We start from the raw sequence: 13,957 nt of genomic DNA on the forward strand, positions 1-13,957 counted from the left end.
GGAATTAGAGCGCACTCTACCCGGACAGTGGGTGCCTCCTGGGCGGTACGTCACAGAGCTTCCGCGCTGCAGGTTTGCAAAGCTGCAACCTGGTCATCGGTTCACACATTTGTGAAGTTCTACAAGGTCCACACCTACGCTTCGGCGGACGCCAGCCTAGGTAGAAGGATCCTGCAGGCTGCGGTGGTGAGTCCTCTGGCCTGATGGAAGCTTGTTTTTCCCGCCCCAGGGACTGCTTTGGGACGTCCCATGGTTTCTGTGTCCCCCAATGAGGCGAAAGAGAAAACAGGATTTTTGGGTTGCTTACCATAAAATCTGTTTCTCGGAGCCTTCATTGGGGGACACAGCACCCTCCCATGTTCTACAACTCCTGTTCTTATGTTTGTCGGTTGGTTACAGTTGAGTTGTTTGTTCTGTTTTCAATCTATTCTGTTACTTCTCCTACTACTTTGTCACTAACTGAGGAATTTCCTGTCGGTCGGTGGGGTGTATACTGCGGAGGAGGAGCGAACCTTTTTTTGTGCATAGTGTCAGCCTCCTAGTGGCAGCAGCATACACCCATGGTTTCTGTGTCCCCCAATGAAGGCTCCGAGAAACAGATTTTACGGTAAGCAACCCAAAAATCCTGTTTTTCTTGTAGGAATTGTAGTGGAAGATTGCCTGCTGCTGCTCCAGAATCTGCTGAAGTATAACAACTCCAATCAAAACTTCTTTAAAGAGGGCTCCTACATCCAACGTATGAAGCCTTGGTTTGAAGTGGGGGATGATAACTCTGGATGGTCTGCGCAGAAAGTAACAAATCTTCATTTGATGCTGCAGGTAAATATCCTAAATTAACGGGAATCTGTCACCAATTTATTGCCAGCTAATCGGAGAGAGGCATAATGTAGAGACATAGACCCTGATTCCAGTGATGTGTCGTACTGGGCTGCTTGCTGATGTTTTGATAAAATCATTGTTTTATCAGCAAGAGATTATTACTAGAGGACTAGTACACCTGCCTCCAGGTAGTCTTTCATATTCATGAGCTCTGTGCAACCCCGCCCTCACCACTGATTGACAGCATTATGTGAACTCTTTGCATAGGTAGAAAGCTGCCAATCATTGGTGTGGGCGGGGTTATGCAGAGCTCTGCATTCAGAGAACTGATAGATAGATATGCAGCACATAAAATGGTGATTGTATCCAAACTGCAGCAAGCAGCTCCGTAAATGATAAATCACTGGAATTAGGGTATCTTTCCCTATATCAGGCTGATCTCAGATGGGGTAACGAAAACCTGGTGACAGAGTCCCATGAAATAGTAGTAAGACTAATTGCAGCATATTATCCTTGATAGCCAGCACTAAATAATATAGTTTCTGCAGAACGGAGTTCTATGTATTTCTTTACTGTGGTCCAATCAGCACCTTATTTTCAATAAACATCTGACAATCTGGTACATTTGCGTCACTGCCCTAAATCATCAGTTTCCACCTGCAGATTATTCTAGATATAGTTTATGACCTTCGCATATTCTCATCCTGTCAGACATTTTTATTTTCTGACCATATGTACATTTGAGGAATGATGTTTGACGGACAACTCATGTGTTCCTGCTTGCAGTTGGTGCGGGTTCTGGTATCTCCAGGGAATCCACCAGGGGCGACTAGCAGTTGCCAGAAGTTCATGTACCAGTGTGGTTTACTGCAACAGCTCTGCATCATCTTGATGGCAACCGGGGTCCCTGCCGACATTTTAACAGAAGTAAGTCTCTTAACGCCCAGGCATATAACACAACTAACAATCTGAAACAATCATGGTGCGCCTTATAAGATACCTTAGGGGAGAGTATCTGTAGTAACTGGAGAATGCAGGCTGCCAATCAGGTCAGTCTTAAAGGTTATGCGTCACCCATAGAGGTGAACTAATCGATTTGCAGAAACATGGTCCAGCAACCATTTCAGTAGTTAATTGCCGCTGGCCAGGAGCCCTGCAAAGCATGACAGCATTCCCAGAGTCTCTTCTGATCGAAGAGGTGCCAGGGATTCCACAGGTAGGAAGACGTTCATAGGGCTCTTGTCCAGTGGCCACAAATTACTGACGTGACCGCAAGACCAAGGTCCAGGCAATCGATTCTCTCTGCTATAGTCACCAGATTTTGCATTAGAAACTACATCTATCTATCTATTAGACATGTTGAGGCTGGTGTACTTATTTTGCAAAAAAAATGTACATGATATCAAGAAGAGTATTCATATCAGGAGAGAATTCTTTCAAAAAAGATTATACAATCGTTCTGACTTGGATTTACATAGTAAGTACACCTTTCTCATCAGGTCTAAGAGATCTATTTCAAAAGTGAAATCTGATGACAGACTCACTTTACAGGGGGTTTCCTACTAAGGATCTTTATAACTTATCTGCAGGAAATGTAAAATCTGTATAATTTAGCGATGTACGCATCGCCAGGCCGAGGATTCCTCTATGCACTCCTGACATTATAGCTTGGATCTTCAGTTTCAGTGATAATCAGTTGATAAATGTTAGAAGTGGGAGGCCCCCTATACGCATTTTCTAGGCTCTTTTCCTTCTACTTTCGTGCGTTTACAGCTTGAGCTTTTGGTGGATACGGTAAACGACACATCTCTAGACCCCTGTTCACCCAAAGGACCTCCATTCTAGTGGGAGAAGAGTGAATTTCAGTCTTTGTACTGTATAGAATAGTGCAGGAAATTGTATTATTTCATAGCGTTGCATCCAGTAAAAAAAAAAAAAAAACTTTTTTATTTTTTATTAATATAATGTTCGCCTATCATGGGGTTCCGGTAAACATAGACCCCAGAAGCTTTTTTTTTCATATACATTTAACAGAATTCCAAAAAATCATTGTGAAAATCGCCATATAGAACTTTTACGTGTTCTGGTTTTTATCTTTTTCCTGTCTGTAATACCTGTCTTGTTGCCACCCAGAGGCTGAGAACTGTGCAGACCTCTCCCTGCTGCTGCACTGTCCTAAGGGAAGCTGACAGCTGATCCACGGGCAGCATATGTCAGGCACTGATCTCAGCCAGGTATGTATGAGAAAAACATACCGCCGGGGAGCAGCCTCACGGGAGACTAGCCGGACAAGCTGGTCCTCGGCGGCTTCTCACCGCCTGCTGCCAGTGACTGATGGTTCTCTCCTTATACATACACAGAGAGACCTGTCAGTTAAGGGGAGCGGGCAGGAAGAAGCTACCGGGGACTGGCATTTCCGACTAGACACTTGTCTGTCTCGGTCCCTGAAAGCTTGCTAAGTATGTTTTTCTTTGAAACTGCAGCATTTCACAGTCACACACACCTGGCTGGCGTCATGGCTCGGCAGCATGTATCAGCTGTCAGGTTCACTTTAAGGCTAAATATAAGGAGCCTGAACTATGTTTTCCATATTCCACAGAGCCGTGTATAGGGATTTCATTACGTGTGTACCATGCAATGATTTTTCATTCCTGACTTTGCACGTATATTTGAGGTATTGTTATGTTTCTTTGCATGTAAAAGACCATAAATACCGTCTCGGAGGTCATCAGAGGCAGCCAGGTTAATCAGGACTACTTCGCGTCTGTAAATGCTCCATCAAATCCTCCAAGGTAATGATTAGTTCTGCGGCTTTGCTCCTAAACAGAAGCACCCTAAGAAGTGACCCCTTTTAAATTCCTTCTAAGATAAAAACGCCTTCAGTCTACAGATTCATCAGAAAACTTCTCCAGTGTGAATGGGACAATCCATCTAATTCTTAAATTGGACTCGTTTCGCAGTAGCTGTGAGCAAATGTGCCTCACTTATTTGCCTGAAATCCAATAGTCAGACATTGACTTACATGATAGGAACCTGTAGGGGGCGCTAGAGACCGTTTTCTTTCTGTAGAAGATCTAATTTGTATACTTATTCCCAGGAGGCATTGCCAGTTCAGGTATGATCACGCAACATTTTTTTTAAGCGTATGAACCTGATTGTGTTTTCAAGCGAAAACTGCTGTAGGAAACGCTGGAGTTTTATCTTTTTTTTTTTTTTTTTTTCCCTGTAGTGTGCGTTTTTCCAGCATTTCCCAAAGTGGTTTGTGAACGTTTTTAAGTTGACGTTTGTGTGAGCATTGTTGTGAGGGCTGGTTTTTTTTAGCGTCTCTTGGGGGCCATTTACGTGCATTTTCTTCATTTCATTAAGCAATGATTGGGCTATGTGCACAGGTGTGGAATTCCTGCGGAAATTTCCGCAGGAATTTCGGAATTCCATTCAGCGCGAAATATGCGAGAAATCCGCATTTTAAATTCCCGTGTATTTCCCGCGGAAATACTATCGATTTGCAAGTGTAATTAGCTTGCAGAATGCTAGCGTTTTCCAAGCGATCTAGCATCGCTTGGAAAACTGATTGACAGGTTGGTCACACTCGTCATACATAGTGTTTGATGAGTGTGACCAACTTTTTACTATTGAGGCTGCCTATGCGGCATCAATAGTAAAAGATATAATGTTAAAAATAATTTGAAAAAAACAGGATTTTTTGGGTTGCTTATCGTAAAATCTGTTTCTCTTTCGCCTCATTGGGGGACACAGAAACCATGGGTGTATGCTGCTGCCACTAGGAGGCTGACACTATGCCCAAAAAAAGGTTAGCTCCTCCTCTGCAGTGTACACCCCACCGACCGGCAGGATATTCCTCAGTTTAGCTTAGTGTTAGTAGGAGGTGGACACGGGTCTTTCTTAGACCCATATCTACCTCAGTGTGCGTCGTTTTTTCTTTCAGGTTATCCGGAGGGATACAGAGTGGAGAGTCACATCTGTAGTCCCACAAAGAGACTATGAGTACGGCGTGTACTGCCACCTCGTATCCTCATAGGTCTCTACAGCAGGACCAAGAGCGCCCTAACACGGATGTGTGTCAGGCGATCCAGATGGTCCTCGTTCCCCGTCTCCCACCCACTCGCCTACCAGAGCCTGTCGGTCGGATGAGGCGCGGATACTCTTCTACAGGAATGACAGCACACACTGGATGAAGGATGAAGGTACCTTTATTCACAGGATACATCAGAGACGGATCAGGCAGGGTAAGTATGAGGCCCCGAGTCCCATTCTCCTCAGCAGCTCCAGACACGGATCCTTCGGGAGCGGCCGCTGTGGCAGTGCTGCGACGCCTCCGCGCCGCGCCTCCCGGCGGCCGCTGCATTTAATTCAGGCCCCGGCTTGTTATCGGCCTGTTCTGCAGCAACTTCGCCCCCACTGCATTCCTAGGCGGGTTTTTCTCCCGCCCGGCCCCAGCGATCCTCGGCAGATCCACGGCAGTGCTGCGGGGCCTCCGCGCCGCCCCGCGCTGACAGGCGGCCGCCACATCTAATCCAGGCCCCGGCTTCATCTTGGGCCTTCTCCTGCGTCGCGGCCACGCCCCCTGCCTTCTTTCTCGGGCGGGCTTTCCTCCTGCCCGCTTTAAGCCCGCCTACCGCCTTCTCCCCTCACTCTATTCCATAGGATGGCACCATTTTTAGCATCAGCGGTTAGCCCCGCCCATCTTCTTCCTCAGTCTCTGCAGGGAAGCGCGCGCTTCCTGCTCTGTTCTCAGGCTGCCGCCATTTTCGCAGCCTGTCAGCCGGACACTGTCCTATCTGCCGTGCCCCTTGCAAGCCCAGACGAGCCGTGCACCTTCATTTGCTGGAAGCTGCGACAGGACACCGGACCGTGAGTAGCTCTGCGACTGCAGACTGACACCCTCCTCTGCCTCCTGTCCCCCAACCTTCCGGCACTGCATCAATGACTGTCCGTCAGTATGTCTAATTCTAAGTCTGACCGCTCTCGTCGTCCTGCCTCCTCTTGCACCTTAGTCAAGTACTTTGCGTGCTCTTCCTGCAATCGCAAACTTCCCTCAGGTCAGTCCACTCCCCTCTGCCTAGACTGCAGCAATCCGATTCAGCCCGACGCCGCCCAGGAGCCATCTATTGCTCCATGCGAGATTGAACCCCCCATTCCTAGCTGGGCTTCGTCTTTATCACAATCAGTGGCAGACCTCACCAAGGTGTCTCAGTCCCTAGTAGCTGTTCTTGATAAGTTGCCCCTGGACACTTCTGCAGGGTCCAGCAGGTCTCATGAGGTTCCGTCTGAGCCAGCCAGTGTAAGCCGCAAAAGACCCAGACGGGATCTCGAGCCGGAGTCCTCTCCTTGCCCCATCTCACATAGTCCTTCCCAGCAGTCTCCTTCCCGTGCCGCCTCACCCGAGTCAGGTGAAGCGTTCTCGGATATGTCATCTGAGGGGATTTTAGAGCTGCATTCGGACCAGGACGTGGACATAAAGGCTACTGTACAGAACCTCATTGCAGCGATTAACCACACCTTCGAAATATCTGACTCCCCTGCGAAATCCTCACATCAGGAGGTTTCGTTCAGACAGCAGAAACACCCTCCAGGGTATTCGCTTTCCACTCCGAGTTTGAAAAGATTCTTACCAGGGAAAGAGAAAATCCGTCCAGACGATTTCAAAGAGGGAAGCGCCTCGGCGTGCTCTATCCGTTTGCTAAAGAACTCACGGACAACTGGTGTGCTTCTCCCTCGGTGGACCCACCTGTGTCCAGACTTTCTAATAGCACGGTTCTCCCGCTTTCAGGTGTGGCGTCACTAAAGGATTCTAATGATAGAATTATAGAATCCTTAGCAAAGTCAGCATTCGAAGCGGCCGCTGCGGCGCTATGTCCAGTCTTTGCTTCATCTTGGGCAGCAAAGGCCATAGCCACCTGGGCAGAGGATCTCCGTAAGGGCATCCTAGATAAGGCCCAACCAGATTCCCCATGCAGGGGATTATCTGCTTTCTGCTTCCTTGGATGCCGCGTCTTGCGCAGTTCAGGCGTCAAGCAACGTAGTGGCAATCAGACGTACAATTTGGCTCAAGGCTTGGCAGGCGGACTTGTCTTCTAAAAAGTCTCTTACCAATCTGCCTTTTCAAGGAGTGCGCCTCTTTGGATCCCAATTGGACCAGATTATTAAGGACGCCACTGGAGGCACGAGTTCCCTCCTCCCTCAGTCCAAGCCTCGCAGACCTCCGCTCAGGCGTCAGTTTCGGCCCTTTCGGGCTTTCCGCCGCTTCAATACGGCAGAGAACTTCTCTAACCAACAAAGACCGCAGGCATGCCAGGATAGAAAGGAGGTGTTTTTCAGACCCACTCCCTCCTGGCGATCTCACTCCTCCCAGGGCAGACCCTCCAGGTCTAGATCTGGACGGTCCACATCAGCATGACTATCATCGAACTCCCGAGGGTCCCTTCCAATTGGGAGGTCGACTCATTTTCTTCAGGAACGTCTGGCTGGCCTCAGTAGAGGACGCTTGGGTCAGAGAAGTTGTATAGTCAGGATACAAGATAGAGTTTGTTTCTCGTCCACGGGATCGTTTCTTCGAATCCCATCCTCCAAAGGATCCAGCCTTAGTTCCGGGGTTCTTTGCAGCCATCGCCTTTCTCAGTTCCGGGGTGATTGTGCCCGTTCCCGAAGCAGAACGTTTCACAGGGTTTTATTCGAACCTATTTGTGGTGCCGAAAAAAGACGGAGCAGTTCGACCCATCTTGGATCTCAAGCTACTCAACAAGAGAGTCTGACTCCGTCATTTCAGGATGGAGTCGCTTCGTTCGGTAATCGCTTCCATGGAGGAGCAAGAATTCATGTGTTCAATAGACATTCAAGATGCCTATCTACATGTTCCCATTTTCTCCGGACATCAGAAGTTCCTGCGTTTTGCGATTCACCAGGAACATTACCAGTTTGTTGCGCTGCCCTTCGGTCTCGCCACCGCACCCAGAGTATTTACAAAGATCATGGCGGCGTTGATGGCCTTGTTGAGGATCAGAGGTCTCGTTCTCTTTCCGTACCTCGACGACATTCTGATCAAAGCTCCGTCCTTTCAACAGGCTTGCCTAAGTCTGACGATCGTCCTAGACACCCTGTCCAATTTCGGGTGGCTCATCAACAGGAAGAAGTCCTGTCTTATTCCGACTCAACGTCTCGTCGAGCAAGGGTCTTTCTCCCACAAGAGAAGATTGTTTCCCTGCAGCAGGACGTACGATCACTACAGATCGCACGATTTCCGTCCCTCCGGACATCCATGAGGGTCCTGGGAAAAATGGTGGCGGCGACAGAGGCAGTTCCCTTTGCCCAATTCCACGCCAGACCTCTCCAACACGCCATTCTGTTGCGGTGGAACAGGTCGGCTCTTTCCCTTGATCGCCCTGGTAAGCAACCCAAAAATCCTGTTTTCTCATAGCCTTCATTGGGGGACACAGAGACCATGGTGTATGCTGCTGCCACTAGGAGGCTGACACTATGCACAAAAAAAGGTTAGCTCCTCCTCCGCAGTGTACACCCCACCGACCGGCAGGGAATTCCTCAGTTAGTGAGAAAGCAGTAGGAGAAGTAACAGAATAGATTAAAAACCGAACAAACAACTCAACTGTAACCAATCAACCAAAATAAGAACAGGAGTTGTAGAACATGGGAGGGTGCTGTGTCCCCCAATGAAGGCTACGAGAAACAGATTTTACGGTAAGCAACCCAAAAAATCCTGTTTTCTCGTTCGCCTTATTGGGGGACACAGAGACCATGGGACGTCCCAAAGCAGTCCCTGGGGTGGGAAAACAAACTTCCATCAGGCCAGCGGACTCGCCACCGCAGCCTGCAGAATCCTCCTACCTAGGCTGGCATCCGCCGAAGCGTAGGTGTGGACTTTGTAGAATTTCACAAACGTGTGAACCGAAGACCAGGTTGCAGCTTTGCAAAGCTGCAGCGCAGAAGCCCTGTGGCGTACCGCCCAGGAGGCACCCACTGCCCTGGTAGAGTGCACTCTGATTCCTGGAGGAGCCACTCGATGCTTAACTCGGTAGGCCTCCAAAATTGCCGATCTGATCCAGCGAGCAATAGTGGCCTTTGAAGCTGGGTGACCTTTCCACGCCCCATCTGGAATGATGAAAAGAGACTGTCTTTCGCAAGGAAGTCATCCTAGATAGATAGACTCTCATCGCCCTGACCAGATCCAGCTTGTTCAAGGACCGCTCCCGAGGATGAGTTGGACTCGGACAGAAGGACGGAAGAACAATATCCTCATTGAGGTGGAAAGAGGACACCACCTTAGGAAGGAAAGAGGGCGGAAGCCGCAGAACTACCTTATCCTGGTGGAGTACCAAAAAAGGGGAGCGGCAAGAAAGAGCCGCCAATTCCGACACGCGCCGGATGGAAGTGATGGCCACCAGGAAGGCTACGTTCCAAGAAAGGAGAGAAAGGGAAACATCCATGAGAGGTTCAAAAGGAGGACCTTGCAGAACCTCGAGAACCAGATTAAGATCCCATGGATCTACGGGCGCTCGGAATGGAGTAGCCGTATGAGCCACGCCTTGAAGAAAGGTTTTGACCTGAGGACGGGAGGCCAACGTCTTCTGAAATAAAATGGACAGCGCTGAAACTTGACCCTTCAAAGAGCTGAGGGAAAGACCCGCATCCAGCCCTGCCTGAAGAAACGCCAGAACTGAAGGGAGCGAAAAGCACATGGGCCCGATATCATTGGCCTCGCACCAAGTGAAATAGGCCTTCCAGATACGGTAATAAATTTTGGAAGATGATGGCTTTCTGGCTCGGATCATGGTATGAATTACTCGATCGGAAAATCCTGCCCGTTTCAAAACCTCGGTCTCAACAGCCACGCCATTAAATTGAGCGACCGAGAATTGGGGTGGCAAATCGGGCCTTGAGACAGCAGAAATGCCCTGTCTGGAAGCTTCCAGGGGGCGTCAGCGAGAAGATTGACAGTGTCCGCGAACCAAGACCTTCTGGGCCAATTCGGGGCGATGAGAATGAATGGGATTCCTTCTGCTTTGATCTTCTTCAACAGTTTGTGAAGAAGAGGCAGGGGAGGGAACAGGTAGGGGAGTTCGAACTGCGACCAAGGAACGGCCAGAGCGTCGGCGCCCACTGCCATGGGGTCTCGAGACCTGGATACAAACTGCGGGACTTTCCTGTTGAGGCGAGACGCCAGCAGGTCTATGCCCGGTGTTCCCCATCGACGGCAGAGCAGATGAAACACCTCCGGATTTAGGGACCACTCTCCCACCGCAAGACCCTCGCGGCTGACAAAATCGGCGGCCCAGTTGTCTACGCCGGGAATGTGTACCGCGGAAATTGTCGGCACGGAAACCTCTGCCCAATGAAGAATCTTGGACACTTCTGCTAGGGCTGAGACACTCCGTGTCCCTCCTTGGCGGTTGACATATGCCACCGCTGTGGCATTGTCTGTCTGAATCCGGACAGGCAGGCCCCTGAGGAGCCTCTCCCAGTGAACGAGAGCCAGATGAATCGCTCGTATCTCTAGGACGTTGATCGGCAGAGCTGATTCCTGAGACGACCATCGACCCTGAACAGTGTGATTGCGGAACACTTCCCCCCCCCCCCCCCCCCCCCCAGCCGAGGAGGCTGGCATCCGTTGTTAAAATCTGCCAGTGAATGGGAAGAAATGACCGTCCCAAGGAGATGAGAGGTGACGTCAACCACCAGTTGATTGACCGTTTGATCCGGCATGAAAGACGAACAGGACGATCCAGGGACAGAGCCGACCTGTTCCACCTCGACAGGATGGCGTGTTGGAGAGGTCTGGCATGAAATTGGGCAAAGGGAACTGCCTCTATCGCCGCCACCATCTTTCCCAGAACCCTCATGGTTGTTCGGAGGAACGGAAATCGTGTGATCTGCAGCGATCGTACATCCTGCTGCAGGGAAAGAATCTTCTCTTGTGGGAGAAAGACCCTTGACCGACGAGTGTCGAACAGTAGGCCCAGAAACACAAGACGTTGAGTAGGAACCAGACAGGACTTTTTCCTGTTGACGATCCACCCAAAATTGGAAAGGGTGTCTAGGACGATCGTCAGACTTAGGCGAGCCTGTTGAAAAGAGGGAGCTTTGATCAGAATGTCGTCGAGGTACGGAAAAAGAACGAGACCTCTGATCCTCAACAAGGCCATCAACGCAGCCATGATCTTCGTGAATACTCTGTGTGCGGTGGCGAGACCGAAGGGCAGCGCGACGAACTGGTAATGTTCCTGGCGAATCACAAAACGCAGGAACTTCTGATGTCCGGAGAATATGGGAACATGTAGATAGGCATCTTGGATGTCTATTGAACACATGAATTCCTGCTCCTCCATGGAAACGATTACCGAACGAACCGACTCCTTCCGGAAGTCGCGGAGGCGGACTCTTTTGTTGAGTAGCTTGAGATCCAAGATGGGTCGGACCGCCCCATCTTTTTTCGGCACCACAAATAGGTTCGAATAAAACCCTGTGAAACTCTGCCTCGGGAACGGGCACAATCACCCCGGAACTGAGGAGAGAGGCGATGGCTGTAAAGAACCTCGGGATCAAGGCAGGATCTTTTGGAGGACGGGATTCGAAGAAATGATCTCGCGGACGAGAACCGAACTCTATCTTGTATCCTGACGATACAACCTCCCTGACCCAAGCGTCCTCCACTGAGGCCAGCCAGACGTCCCTGAGGAAAAGGAGTCGACCTCCCAATTGGAAGGGACCCTCGGAAGTCCGACGATAGTCATGCTGATGTGGACCGTCCAGATCTGGATGGTCTGCCCTGGGAAGAGTGTGATCGCCAGGAGGGGGTGGGTCTGAAGGAAACTATCTTTCTATCCTGGCGTGCCTACGGTCTTTGTTGGTTGGAGGGGTTCTCCGCCATATTGAAATGGCGGAAAGCCCGAAAGGGACGAAACTGATGCCTTAGTGGAGGTCTGCGAGGCTTCAACTGAGGGAGGAGGGAACTCGTGCCTCCGGTGGCGTCCTTAATAATCTGATCCAATTGGGATCCAAAGAGGCGCACTCCCTGAAAAGGCAGATTAGTAAGAGACTTCTTAGAAGACAAGTCCGCCTTCCAGGCCTTGAGCCAAATCGTACGTCGGATTGCCACTACGTTGCTTGATGCCTGAACTGCGCAGGATGCGGCATCCAAAGAAGCAGAAAGCAGATAATCCCCCGTATGGGAGATCTGATTGGCGAGATCGGCCAATCGCTCTGCTTGTGCTTTATCTAGGATGCCCTTACGAAGATCCTCTGCCCAAGTAGCTATGGCCTTTGCTGCCCAAGATGAAGCAAAGATTGGACATACCGCCGCTGAAGCCGCTTTCAAGGCAGACTTTGCTAGGGATCCTATAATCCTATCATTAGAATCCTTTAAAGACGCCACACCTGAAAGCAGGAGAACCGTGTTATTAGAAAGTCTGGACACGGGTGGGTCCACCGAGGGAGAAGCAGACCAGTTGTCCGTGAGCTCTTTGGCAAACGGGTACAGCACGCCGAGATGCTTTCCTCTTTGAAAGCGTCTGGTCGGATCTTCTCTTTCCCTGGTAAAAATCTTTCCAAACTCGGAATGGAAAGGAAATACCCTGGAGGGTGTTTCTGCCCGTCTGAACGAAACCTCCTGATCTGAGGATTTTGCAGGGGAGTCAGCAATGTCGAAGGTATGGTGAATCGTTGCAATGAGGTCCTGCACCGTAACCTTCATATTCGCATCCTGGTCCGAATCCAGCTCTAAAATCCCCTCAGATGACCTGTCCGAGAACGCTTCACCTGACTCGGGAGAGGAGGCTCGGGAAGGAGGCTGCTGAGAAGGGCTATGTGGTGAGATGGAACGAGGAGAGGATTCCGGCTGGAGATCCTGCCTGGGTCTTTTGCGACTAACACTGGCTGGCTCAAATGGAATCTCTTGAGACCTGCTGGACCCTGCAGAAGTGTCCAGGGGCAACTTATCAAGAACGGCTACTAGGGACTGAGACACCCTGGTGAGGTCTGCCACTGATTGTGATGGAGACGAAGCCCAGCCAGGCATGGGGGGTTCACTCTCTCATGGGGCCATAGATGGCTCCTGAGCGGCATCAGGCTGAATTGGATTGCTGCAGTCTAGGCAGAGGGGAGTGGACTGACCTGAGGGAAGTTTGCGATTGCAAGAAGAACATGAAAAGAACTTGACTAGAGTGCAGGTAGTGCAGGGAGGTTTGGGGACAGAAGGCAGAGAAGGGTGTCAGTCTGCAGATGCAGAGCTGCTCACGGTCTGGTGTCCCCAGAGACGATGCTATCTGACTTGTCTGCAGATGCAGACAAGTCAGATAGGGAGCGATATCCGGCTGACAGGCTGAGAAGATGGTGGCCGCCTGAGAGGAACAGGAATAACGCGCGCTTCCATGGGAAGAAGGGCGGAGCTAACCGCCGGGCTGAAATAGGCACCGCCCGCTGGCCAAGAACAGGCTGGGGTGCAAGAGAGAGGCGGTGGGAGGACCTAGAACGGGCGGGAGAGAAGCCCGCTTAGTAGAAAGGGGCGGGGGGCGTGGCCGCGACGCTGAAGTAGGCCCGAAATGAATCCGGGGCCTAAATTAATAGCGGCGGCCGCCTGTCATCACGGGGTCGGCGCGGAGGTGCCGCAGCATGAGCGCTGCCGTGAAAAACCTGTCAGGAGTGAAGGGAACGGGCTGTAAGTGAGAGTGGAGGCTGCCCAGAGGCGCAGGATGGCCGCGGGTGTCCGCAGCGCTACCGCATCTCTTCTCCAAGGAGAATGCTGCAACCGTGCCGACTGAGGAAGAGGCGAATGGGCCCCAATACTTACCCATCCCGGGCCTGGATTCCTGTCGAATAAAGGCACCTTGTTCCTGAAGAGTGTCTGTGTCTCGTCCAACCGACAGGCTCTGGTAGGCGAGTGGGTGGGAGACGGACGACAAGGACCCTTTGAATCACTGACACGTCTTCGTGTTGGCGTCCGCCTGGAAGGCTGCTGGTCCTGCCACGGAGAGCTGCGAGGATACGGGGTGGCAGTACACGCCGTACTCACAGGCTCCTTGTGGGAGTACAGATGTGACTATTCACTCTGTATCCCTCCGGAAAAAACCTGAAAAGAAACGACGCACAACGAGGTAGATATGAGTCTAAT

General features: G+C 50.7%; 1 protein-coding gene across 5 annotated transcripts in view; it reads left to right on the plus strand.

Moving 5' to 3' along the window:
• The window catches only part of USO1 (USO1 vesicle transport factor), a 126,967-nt gene that overhangs the window by 61,850 nt on the left and 51,160 nt on the right, over nucleotides 1-13,957 (plus strand). For all 5 annotated transcript variants that reach the window (XM_073590742.1, XM_073590733.1, XM_073590713.1 and 2 more), the window contains 3 exons: nucleotides 641-819; nucleotides 1,606-1,746; nucleotides 3,523-3,611. In XM_073590742.1, coding sequence (XP_073446843.1) covers nucleotides 641-819; nucleotides 1,606-1,746; nucleotides 3,523-3,611 — 409 coding nt within the window. The remainder of the gene's footprint in view (nucleotides 1-640; nucleotides 820-1,605; nucleotides 1,747-3,522; nucleotides 3,612-13,957) is intronic.

Source organism: Dendrobates tinctorius, unplaced genomic scaffold (genome assembly GCF_039654945.1).
Source record: "Dendrobates tinctorius isolate UK_male_01 unplaced genomic scaffold, ASM3965494v1 ptg000011l, whole genome shotgun sequence".
Taxonomy (NCBI): Eukaryota; Metazoa; Chordata; class Amphibia; order Anura; family Dendrobatidae; genus Dendrobates; species Dendrobates tinctorius.